General features: G+C 49.7%; 1 protein-coding gene across 2 annotated transcripts in view; it reads right to left on the reverse strand.

Annotated features, from left to right (window-relative positions):
* Ano7 (anoctamin 7) overlaps positions 1–10,753 on the reverse strand; it is a 29,024-nt gene extending 18,271 nt beyond the window's left edge. For both annotated transcript variants that reach the window (XM_052192446.1, XM_052192447.1), the window contains exons 1-5: positions 10,646–10,753; positions 8,535–8,586; positions 5,315–5,445; positions 1,686–1,793; positions 892–1,028 (exon numbers count right to left, since the gene is read on the reverse strand). In XM_052192446.1, coding sequence (XP_052048406.1) covers positions 892–1,028; positions 1,686–1,793; positions 5,315–5,445; positions 8,535–8,586; positions 10,646–10,753 — 536 coding nt within the window. The remainder of the gene's footprint in view (positions 1–891; positions 1,029–1,685; positions 1,794–5,314; positions 5,446–8,534; positions 8,587–10,645) is intronic.
* Between the last annotated feature and the right edge of the window lie 1,575 nt (positions 10,754–12,328).

A 12,328-nucleotide genomic window follows, 5' to 3' on the forward strand; every position in this document is an offset into this window, starting at 1 on the left:
CAAGACAACTCTGTCTACCCTTCTGGAGTCAGTAAGCTCTCTTTCTGTCTCCACTGCCCTGGGCTGTAGCTGCTGTATCTAGCCCAAGGCTGACCAGATAAAGCCACCAATTCTGGGCTTTCAGCCTCCTAACTTGTAAGCTAAATGAACCTCTTCTTTTAAAGAGCAGTTTGTTTTGTACAGTGGGAAGGAAGAACGGCTGACGGTAATCACTGCCTATCAGCTCCCATTTCCCGTTTTTTCCTCTGTGTGTGCCCATATACCGCATGTATATGATGCGGGCACATTCCACAGTGCGTGTGCAGAGGCCCAGCACCATGACACCTTCCTGAGACAGGCTGTTTTTCATTTCTGCTGCACATATACTCCAGGCTAGGTGGCCGGAGGGAAAGTCTGTCTTTCCCTATATCTTACCATAGGAGTTCTGGGATTACAGAAGCACACCTTCACATCTGGCTTTTTTTGGTAGGTTCCAGGGATTGAACCCAGGCCTGCACGACAAGTACTTTGACCTGTAGAGCCATTTACCGTGTCCCCAAACCTCTTTACCTAGCAGAGTCTTTGCGTATTGTGTAATGGCAACAGAAATGGATTGATGACATGAGCCTTGAGTGTCCATTCCTAGGATTTGGGGTGTGTTTATCTCCTGGTCTGGCCACACTATGCTGACCAATGCAGGCGACCTACTAGTACACAGCTGTGCAGTAGGCTTGCCCACCTGGGACTGAGACGGTGCTCTCTGAAATTCCCAGGTGAGGAGAGCATTTGGGAGAAAGCATGACGTTTAGCTAATTCATTCACAATCTCATTCACACAGCCTAGTTCTTAGGGGCGCTGGTCCCACCCACAGGAGGCTGTCCTGCTAGGCTCAACAGGACCGCAAGGCCATACCATTGCAGCTTGCTTGCTTTGAACTGGCAGGAGTAATACTCCGGGGGCGTGTCAGGTACATGCTCCAGCAGGATATTGGGGATGCGCAGCCACTCCAGAAGGGTCGCTGACCAGTTGGAAGCCTGGTTGGGTAACTCCTGGAAAGAAAATTGTCCAGAGGGAGATCTTCACAGCTGGGGAGGAGACAGACCAAATCTTCTAACAGAGAGCATCTCTTACTGATTGACTTCGCTGTGGACCCTTCCCTTTTGGGAACCCTTGCTACAGACCTTTCCCGTCCTGGGGTCTCAGGCTCTGAGAGTGGCTTGACCTGTTATATTGAGGAGCAGAGCTACTCATATCACTAGGGAATGAAAGAGAATAAATGGTGTGTCTCAGCCTCACACCAGGCTGGTAAAGCCCACTATGAGCAAGAAGTTCAGACAAGTCAACTTGAGGGCGCCATCACTCAGCATGTGGGGCAGGGGTAAGGGTGGGGCGGGGGCGGGCTGCAGCTGCCTCAGCAGATGGCCTGGTGGGCTCTGGGTCTGCAGGGAACTCAGCCAGTTTAAGGTCTTGCTAGGATCTTCCTGATTCCTTAGCCTTCCTGATGCCTTCAGGGCATCATCCCCTGCTCACCCCATGGGATGTTTTGAGGCACATGACAGTGGACAGGAGGGTAACTAGAGGTCTCCAAGTGGGAACAGCTCCAAGGAGTGATGGTTTGGGCTTTTAGGCTTTAAGCATAGGGATCCATGAGATGTAGACCTGAGTGGGAATCCCCATTCTCCCCTCTGCCCTTACATCCTCCATACCTGCAGAGGCAGCTTCAGGCGCAGGTCTTCTGCATAGTAACAGAGCACAGCCCAGGGTGCGCTGAGGAGGACGTAATGAACTGCAGAGACCTCGTCCTGGACATCATGCTGCAGGCACCAGAGGGTTCCGTGAGGGCCTGACGGTGTTGCTATGTCCCCTGTGTCTATCCACACTCAGGAGACGGCTAACAATGCCACAGCCTAGGTGCTGATGAGCAGCCAACAGCCTACACCTTCTCAGTAGGAATGCGCCCTTCCGGAGTCTACCTCAGAAAGCCTGTGGTGACAGCACCACCTCTCCAGAGAGCTCCCATCTGGGACCCATGCCACCTGCATTCTCTTCTGTGACAATGACTACCAAAGCAACCCTTCCCCCAAAGTTTTGAGGACCCACTCATGACTTCTCAGAGATCATACCTGTCTTCTGCTTAAGGGGGGGGGGCAGCAAATTCAGTTTTGTCTAGCAATCCTTTTACGTATCTCTGGAAAGTTGTGCATACCTAAGAGACATGTACACTCCTTCGTGCACAAACAGGTGGGCACTGCAAGCCTCCAGTTAGCTATGAGTCAGGCTATAGTAAAATAAGTCATCTTTGTGATCAAACACAGCTTACTGGGACCAGCAGAACCCCTTATCCAGAGATGATAAAAAGAAAGCATACCAGAGTCTGGTTTTGTCTGTGTGTTTTGCTGTTGAAGCTCGTCGTCGTCGTCACTGCTGCTTTTGCACTAGGCAACGCTGTAAGCCCAGATTTTTATTGATTCTGCTTTCAGTTTATTGCCATACAGAATGGGAGCCTGGTAGGTAGGTGGTGACTGGGGCATGAGCAGTACCCATGAGTCCATCATCACTGCCTGGATAATCTGGTAAACTCATCTACTCACTAAGATGAATGAGTTTGAGTCATTCTTTGGGCTGTCACTGCTGCCCTTGCTTAGAGACACATGTTAGTTTTACATCATTTCCCCCCCCCCCCAAATCCTGCAACACTGAGTGTCCATACTGCTTTGAGATAAGACATGCCCAGAGTTGTGGGATGGGTGAGACTTTTGGTCTTATGAGCAAGAGCCTCTGTGGAGTAGGGGCATATTGTTGAAAGACTTTTCCAGAGGTTCTCAGCCCTTGCTGCACACCACAGCCCTCTGGGGTTTCCTGGATGCCCATGTAGAAACTACATCCTATCCATGGGGGCAGACCGGAACCAGGTCATTTGGGGCACCCCTGGATGGTTGTGGCGTGCTGAGAGCTAAGAACTGCATTGCAGTCTCAAGCCTGAGCATACTTTTGGGCAGTGGAATTGGGGGAAGTAGTGATTGGGTAGATAATGGGTGATGAATGGATGGTGTGTGTGTGTGTGTGTGTGTGTGTGTGTGTGTGTGTAAGTTATGGAGGATACAGAGTCAGAAGTTGTGGTGGTTTGAGTAAGAACGGCTCCCATAGGGTCATCTATTTGAGTGCTTAGTCACAGGGAGTAGAACTCTTTGAAAGGATTAGAAGGATTAGGAGGTTTGGCCTTGTTGGAGGAAGTACGCCACTGCTGGTGGGTTTTGAGGTATCTAAAGTCCATGCCAAGTCTAGTCTGTCTGTCTGTTTCTCTCTTTGTCTCTCTATCTCTGTCCCTGCTACTTCTCCAGCACCAGGCTTGCCTGCCACCGTGTTCCTCTGCCAAGATGATAACCTAACTGAAGGAGAGACTTAACAAGTCCAATGCTTTCTTTTGTTTGAGTTGCCTTGGTCATGGTGTCTTCATAGTAATAGGACAGTGACTAGGACAGAGGCAAAAGTAGCTCCGTCCACACTCAGTTAAAACTTACAAAACCCATCAATAGTGACACATGTGCCCAGCAATCAACACTGTCCAGAACAAATGTGGAGCTCCCACACAACCAAGTAGAAACAGACAAATGATCCAACAGGACAAACAATGACACAGAAATGTGGTTAGCTTTACATCTATTCCTGGACTTAGCTGGGTCTGCTCTGTAGTTCCTATTTTAGGACAGGGTGCAAGCAATACACATATGTGTACACCAGACTTTGATGTTTGGCCTTTTCCTGGCTAGCAGTGTATGGTCCTACCTTCTCTGCAGATGCTGGGAAGCAGCTATGCGCACAGCTCCTGGTCTACCCTGTGCTCCCAATGGGGTAAGTGCCCTGTGCCATGTACTTTGTGGCTAAGGTAGGGTGTTTGATAAGATAGGTGTATTTGATGCATTTTAAATTTTACCCAGGTTTAGATACCACCGGCTTCTACTGGGTTATGGCTGGGAGCAGGTGCCCCCATCATAAGTCAAGGAGCTTGGTGAAAATATAAATGGCTCAGAAATGTGTAAAAATCACGACCTCTTTAGAAATTAGAGAAAAAGAAAATTGTGGGTGAGGTACTGCTGATCAGCTGACTGGTGAAAATGAAAACGTCAGGACTGGAGAGACAGCTCGGCAGTTAGAGCCCTGGCCAGCTCAGCAATTAGGGCACTGGCTGTTCTTGCAGAGGACCCAGGATCAGTTCCCAGCACCCTCATGGCAGCTCGCAGCCACCTGTAAGTCCAGTTCCAGGGGATTTGACACCTTTTTCTAATCTCAGTGGGCACTGGGCATGTGGTACATAGACATGAATCTAGACAAAACACAATACATATTTTAAAAAAAACCTTAAAAAAAAAAGGAATTGGAAAAGTCTAACAATGACATGTGTTGAAACTATTCAGAGTAAGGAGGTGAGGCTCTGGGGCGGCAGTTAAATCAGCCACCAGTGGAGAAAAAGGTGTAGCCCCAATCATAGACCTCAGATGTCATCAACTCTGCTCCTAGGAGAAATGCAATGTGACAACCACTCTAAGATGTCACTGGGGTGGTCAAGTGGGAATAAATCAAACACCCCCCAGCCCACAGCAAGGCTGGACAGCACTTGCTAAGGGAAACCTAACAGGCTACAGAAAATGGAAGAAGGACGACTCTATTGTCTAAAAGACAAAGCCAGGCGGAAGTGCTGAAGGTGGGGTTAACAGACATTTTACAACTGATTCTTACAGAGGGAGAGCACTTGATGACAATGGCCCTCCTGGGGACAGAAGAAGGGGGCTGGGAGGGCAGAGGATGAAGACTATGTATGTATACAAAGACCTGGCAGTGAAGGGGTGGGGCAAGACAGCCCTGAGCACACCCGCCCCAGGGCTCACCCAGGGCTTCCGAGAAGACTCCATTTCCCCCTACTCCTTGCAATCATTGTTAAGTCATTCTAAGTGGTACTTTACATAAAACCCACAAAGGAACCTTTGAATTTGCTAAATCCTATTAACACCAATAACGATTGCAAATAGTACACACTGACAAAAACTGGAGACAGGCCATGGGTAGCAAAGATGGAGGCAGTTTTATCAGCTTCCCTGAAGGCTTTCGCCACTGTGAGTGAGACTAGTGTGTAAGGGGGAATCCCTGGTCTTGCTTGTCTGGAATTGAGAGGTTTCCTAGCCAGAGGGAGCTTCCTGAAGGGTGGGTAGCCGGCAGGACCCTGGGGCCTGGTGTGCTTCACATCCTTGGGCAGTAAGCCCTCAGCTTGCAGCATAAACTCTAGGTCATAAGAAAATACACACTCACTCTATACAACCCCCTCCTTACCACCATGTACCTGATCTATTTTCAGGCCAGCCAAACAAAGATTTTCCAGAAAAGTCTTCCGCCAGACCTCATGTGTGTCTGTCTTGTCCTGCGTGGAGTTCTCTTGGTTCCTCAGGTTTTCTTCCCAAACAAGAACAAAATCTGCAAGGATCAATGGAGATAGAGACAGAGAGCTCTGGCCAATGGAATGCAGGCCCAGGGCAGGGCTGCTGGGGTCTCAGCGGGACGGGATGCATTGTGATGAGCCACTGTCTTCTCTGTAGCTCTTGTCCTGCCCTCTCCTTGGTTGTAGTTAGGTATGGAGGGCAGGTGTGTGTGTGTGTGTGTGTGTGTGTGTGCAATGCAGATCTGGAACTGAGGCTGGGGAGGGACTAGGCGTGTCCTCCTGGAATCCCTTCTGTAGTTTGGTTCCCACGGTCTATGTCCCAAACTCCTAAGGAAACCTGGTTAGGTGTGATTTCTTGGGGAAAAAAAACCCCACAACAAACAATAAATCAAAAATTGATAAGATAAATTTCATGAGAGGACACCATCCAAAAGGTAAAGGCAACCCAGAGAATAGAGAAAATATTTGCAAAAAAAAAAAAGTCTCTAATATGAGATTTGTATCCAGAATTAAAAGGGCTCTTACAACCTAACATACACACAACCATATACATAATCACACACACAACCATACACACACAACTACATACACCACAAACACACATACAAAGAAAGAAAACAACCAATTCAAAAATGGGCAAAGAATTCGAAGAGATCTTTTTCTAAAGAAGATATGAAATGTCCAACTGGCACAAGAAAAGAGAGTCAATATCATCAGTCATTAGGAACATGCAAACCCAATCCATGTGAGACAATGTTAGAGAAGCAATATCCTCCTCAGGGGGGAGCACAAGCACACTTAGAGACGAGGGACAGCTCTTTACTGAGGCACCTGACTGACTGGACTAATGCTAAAGTTAGAGTCAACCCCCCTCGACAGGACAGCAGGTTTTCTTAGTTTGCAGACACCTCAGGCTTTACAAACACTGACCCATACCGTCTGTTTCAGGTCCTGGTCCCAGGTTATGCTTCAAGCAATTTAAACAGAGACAGGAAGACTGCAAGTGTGACTGCTCTGGCAGATAGAAGATTTACTCCACAAAGACATTGCCAGAAGCTCCATCATCTCTGGGCCTGTCCTTCCTCAGGCCCAGCAGAGGTAACTCTTCATTGGATTGAGTGGGCTTGAGAGTTCTTACTAGTGGAATGTATAAATGTATGTTCTAGGATTTATTCCCAGAGATTGACAGCACTTGGAGACTGGATAGCACTCAAGGCTGCATCCACAAAGGTGCCTCAAGTCACTTAATGCTTTCAGGTCTGGGAATGTCATTTTAAGCAGTAAGTGCTAGGTGGTTGTACGGATTACAGCATCAGGCCTTAATAATAATTAAGTATAATTCAGACAACTAAAGGTCTTTTTGTTGTTGCAAATGATGAAAATTAATATAACTATCATTTTACCACTTGGAAGTAAAACTGATTTTTAACAGTAAAAAAAAAAAAAAAAAAAAAAAAAGACATTGCCAGAATTATTTTAACCACACCAGGGCTGTTCTTTTTTGAATAGTTGTTACCCAGGGCCATCTTGTCCACCTAACATTTAGAGGGGACTTAATGGCAGGCTGGGACTTCATCTTGGCTGTGACCCTGCACTGCCTCTCTAGAGGCATATCTTTGGATGGGACTCAGGGTCTAAAGGCTGCTCAGCCCGGGAAAGTAAATATTTATATTTACATTGCAGTATTCTAAGTTTTGCTTATCTCTAATAGGCCTGGTTAGCATAGTACTTATTCCCCCCCCCCCCCCCCCCAGTAGTTTGGAGGAAGTATTCCTTTAGCTAAATTCGACTTGTGTGGCTTAATGTCCTCTTAAGCAAATCTATTAGTGAGTCCTTTATAATATAAATTCAGTTCACTTTGAGTTTACTCCTCATTAACATCTCAGCCCCACTGATCCAGGTAGAGGAAATGGTAGGGGCTGGGCTGGGCTGGGCTGGGCTGGGCTGGGCTGAGTGTGGCCACACGCTGTGGTTCCACAGGAAACAGGGAACTCTCTTTGGAAAACAGTTTGGCAGCTAAACAAAAGGCCAGACACTGAGTTACCTTACAGCTTAGGCATTCCATCCACAACTATCAACTGGAGAAAAATTAGAACACGTCCACAAGAAGCCCGTGTATAAATGGTCATTGGATTCCTTGTTCACATGACAGAAAAAGAACGGGGAACTTTGTAGTATGTAAATTATTTATCAACAAATGGGCTGGAGAGATGGTTCAGCTGTTAAGAGCACTGACTGTTCTTCCAGAGGTCCTGAGTTCAATTCCCAGCAACCACATGGTGGCTCACACCCATCTGTAATGGGATCCGATGCCCTCTTCTGGTGTGTCTGAAGACAGCTACAGTGTACTCATATACATAAAAGACATATAAATAAAAAACATAAATAAATGCTTTTTTAAAAAATTGCCTAGAAAACCCCAACAGCATCAACATTGGCCGCCCTTGACCACCTGCGGAGAGAATTTCTGGGTCCCATGCGAAGCCGTGCTCACCTCCTGCGGCATCTTCAGTGTTTTCTGTGCCTTCTTACAGGCCCCCCAGCAGCACATGCGCGTCAGTTCCCACAGGCCCAGGCCTGAAACATGCTGCCTTCCTCCTTCCCCCTTCTTACTACTAGTCATGCTGAGGAGTGTGAGGTTAGAGTTGTCTGCTGTCCCCTTGGAGCTGATGGGAAGTGTGGGCCCTGGACCTCAGAACTGGTACAGATCCCACCAGGAACTGAAGGAGCCTTTGGGCAGCCGGGAGCCCTGGGCTAGAAGGATGGTGGGAAAGGTGGATCTGATGAAATGTAACAGTAGAAAGATGTGAGTGCGAGAGAAAAACAGTCTGAGATGACCAGCCTTTGTGGCAGTTTGTTCAAAGGCTGGAGCAGGCTGGGTGGGTTCCCCTCTCTGTGCCCCCCTACTAGTGGGTGGGTGGTGTCCTTCTTATCTTGTTATCTCTCTTCTTAACAGGCAGCAATCTCCTCATCCGTCCCAGCACACCGGAGATGTCGGAGATGTCGGAGATATCGCAAGGAGACCTGGTTATTGAGCTCATCCTAGTCTACTGGCTTGCTGCTGCCACACCAGGCACCCTGTTTGTGACCCCACCCCAGGACCAACAGAATTCAGATGGCTTACCAATTAGGGGTTTGGCAGAGCTCCCAACTCTGCTGGGCTGCTGTTTACCTGCCTGGAGGAAGGATGGACGTCATCAGTATCCAACCATCAGATGACTCACTGCCAATCCCCACCCGCTTCCCAGCTGCCTATCTCCTTCCACAGCCCTCTCTGCCCCTCCTGCTTCCAACTTGCAGCCTCTCCATCATTCTTCCTACACCTCCGCCGTTCTCATTTCGTCCTCCTCCTTCTCCATTTCCTCCACAGCTTCCTCCATCATTCCTGTCTTGCCACCCAGTTCTGGCCCTGCCCCAGACCGTCCTACTAACAGAGGGGTACGCAGAGAAGAGTTGGGGGCTACAGGGCAGAAGGGCTGCTGAGAGGCAGAACTAGAAGGGCCGGCTAGTGTCCAGCCTTCACCACCCTCATCTTCCCCTCCAGCTTCCTTTGGTCTTTGAATGTTCCACCAGGCCTATGGCAAGGATCAAACTGGCAAAACCCATGGCTGGGCCTGCGTTGGATGCACTTCCCAGTGTCCACAACTGGAAGGGAAGCCACACTACCGCCAATGCGACCTTGAGGACAAGTCAGTGCAACCGAAGGTAGAATCCTTCTTGTTTTCCTTACATTGGTTTCCCCTTGGGAGAGCAAGGCTGTTGTGTTCCTCTCTCGGAGGGGCAATAGAAAGGGGCACCCTCGGAAACTGGGGCAGCCTTAGGGAAGGACCAGGGTCTCCTGTATGGCATCAAAGACAGACCTACAGTCCTCCCAGACCTACTTGGGATGCCGGTGGCCTTTCCAGCAGGAGGAGTCCTAAAGATGAACTTAGTTTTAGAAGGCCAGAAAATGGGACCTAGAGGGACTTTGTTCTTCCACAGGCACTAAGTGCTTCCTTGGTTTTGTTCACCAGTGCCTATGCCTTAGTGATGAAGAAGAGGCTCGTCTGAAGCTGAAGGAAGCTGGGTAGACCAAGATGCTCTCCTTCTGGAGCTACTCACCTTTGCAGAAGGCCTCTACCTGCCTCACGGAGATCTAAACCCCTATCCCAAGGCTAACTTCTGTTCCCTACTCTAACCTTCAGGTAGCTCCAGGCATGCTCTTAACCTTAAGATCTTCCCCTCCCCCTTCTTCTAACCCCATCTACCATCTGTTCATCCCACTGTTTATCCCAGCCAGGCCATGACCCTGGCTACAGTGCTCCCCCCCTCCTCTTCCTCCTCCTCCTAGCAGGAGTGGGCCCCCTTCATGAGTTGCTCTTCTGACTAATTGTTAGATGCAGAACAGACAAGAGACTGGTCACAAGCACCTTTCCATTTCCAGAAGAGAAAGTATAAAAGCAGCAAAACACCCAGGATGTGGCTGCCCTGTGCACCTGCTACCTGACCTCCAGTATTTGCAGGCCTTTGCGTGTATCAGGACCCAAGGGTCACCCACCATTCCCCACATTCCTCATATTCATAGAAAACGTGACCTGTGGCCTCCCTTAGCCCAGGTCTCTGTCACGTCCTGGAGATGCCCCCATCTCCCCACCCCTGTCAGTTGCAGATTTCCATTCATTCTCATGGCCATCTGACCAACTCTCCTGTCCTTCCCCACACCTGATCCTGATCCTCCCATTCCCCTCCTCATCCCCTTTCCTACCCAGTTCCTGCCCTTCATCTGCGCCTTATGACTATTCTATTCCCCCTGCTAAGTAAGATTCCAGCATCATTGCTGTGTCTTCCTTCTTGTTTAGCTTCTCTGGGTCTGTGGAGTGTAACATGGGTATCCTGTATTTCATGACTAATGCCACAGTGGTTTTGGCAGAGGGACCAAACCCGGACCTTGGTCCTATCTTTGTCTTCTCTTCCTTCCCCTGAGGCTGCCCCTCTGAGTTTGAGAGGGGTGAATGGTGACTTGATTATGTGTCAAGGAGGCACCTGTCCCCTTGTCATCCAAGGCTGGGGATGCATCTGGATGCCGCACCCACTTTTCAAGGGTTCTAGGACAGGGCAAGAGTATAAGTAAGTCCTGATTGGGATGGGAGACCTTCCAAGTCACACAGCACACAGAAGCCTCACGGCCCAAAGCCCAGGGAGGAGGGGGAAGGGTGGTTTCACCATGATGGTCACTACCCCTAGGGTTGAGGATACCTCTGAGGCTTGGGCTGTGCTCCCATAGGAGCACCCGTTGCCTGCTTCGGGGGAGACCATGTCGATCAGCACCACGCTGTCTTCTTCTCCAGCTTGCCTTCGCAGCATCTCACTCCTGCACCACGCCAAGGCCAGGGGAGCCAGAGGATGGAGCGGTTAGAGAGTGGAGTGGTTAGAGAGGACACCAGTGAGATCCAGCCCTGACACCGTGGCAGAGCCTGCAGCAAGCCTGTTCTACAGGCGAGGAGGCTGGCTCACAGACAGGCAAGGGCTCTGCTAGGGCCAGACAGTACTATCCTAATGTGGGCATGTGAGAATCCTCACATCCTGGCTCTCAGTAGCTCCAGGAAAGAGCCAGCTACTGAATGCTATCATATCTAGGAGCCTAGCATCCATCCATCCACCCACCCACCCATCCACCCACCCACCCAACCATCCATCCATCCACCCACCCACCTACCCACCCATTCATCCATCCACCTATCCATCCATCCACCCACCCATCCATCCATCCATCCATCCATCCACCCACCCACCTACCTACCCACCCATCCATCCATCCACCTATCCATCCATCCATCCATCCATCCATCCATCCATCCATCCATCCATCCATCCATCCATCTATCCATCCATCCATCGATCCATCCATCCATCCATCCATCCATCCATCAATCCATCCATCCACCCACCCACCTACCCACCCATCCATCCATCCACCTATCCATCCATCCACCCATCCATCCATCCACCCATCCATCCACCCACCTACCCACCCATCCATCCATCCACCTATCCATCCATCCACCCACCCATCCATCCATCCATCCATCCATCCATCCATCCATCCATCTATCCATCCATCCATCGATCCATCCATCCATCCATCCATCCACCCACCCACCTACCCACCCATCCATCCATCCACCTATCCATCCATCCACCCATCCATCCATCCATCCATCCATCCATCCACCCATCCATCCATCCATCCATCCATCCATCCATCCATCCACCCATCCATCCATCCATCCATCCATCCATCCATCCATCCATCCACCCATCCATCCATCCATCCATCCATCCATCCATCTATCCATCCATCCATCGATCCATCCATCCATCCATCATCCATCCATCCATCCATCCATCCATCCATCCATCATCCATCCATCCATCCATCCACCCACCCACCCATCCACCCACCCACCCACCCACGCATGTACCCACCCACTCGCCCACCCATTCACCCAAGTGTGGAGCTCCTTGGCCCTGAGTGCTTTCACTCTGAGTGAGGCATACTTTGAGGTTGCCACACAGATTCCCCCTCCCCACCTCCCCACCCCCACTCCATTTTCCTTTACCTATAAAGGAGAGCCATTTGGACCATGGAGGATAGACAGTGCCCTTTAAGGCCATCTGCCTTTGCTATAATTCTGGAGGACCTACTGCCAGGACCCAGGCTCTCCCAGTAAGGAAGAGCACAACCACTTAGGGAGTTTTATGGGGTTTCCATGGCAGCCTGTGACTTGTAGTCCTGGAAGGTGGTGGCTGGGAGCAGGGCTGTTGTTCCGGCGGGCAGGAAGAGAATGAATCACTCATTCTAATCCCCTATTTTAGATAAATGGAGGCCTGGAATGGAAGACCTAAGCCCAAATTGTCAGCTCCTGCTAGGACTCGGCA

This window comes from Apodemus sylvaticus, chromosome 9 (assembly GCF_947179515.1).
Source record: "Apodemus sylvaticus chromosome 9, mApoSyl1.1, whole genome shotgun sequence".
NCBI classification, from domain to species: domain Eukaryota; kingdom Metazoa; phylum Chordata; class Mammalia; order Rodentia; family Muridae; genus Apodemus; species Apodemus sylvaticus.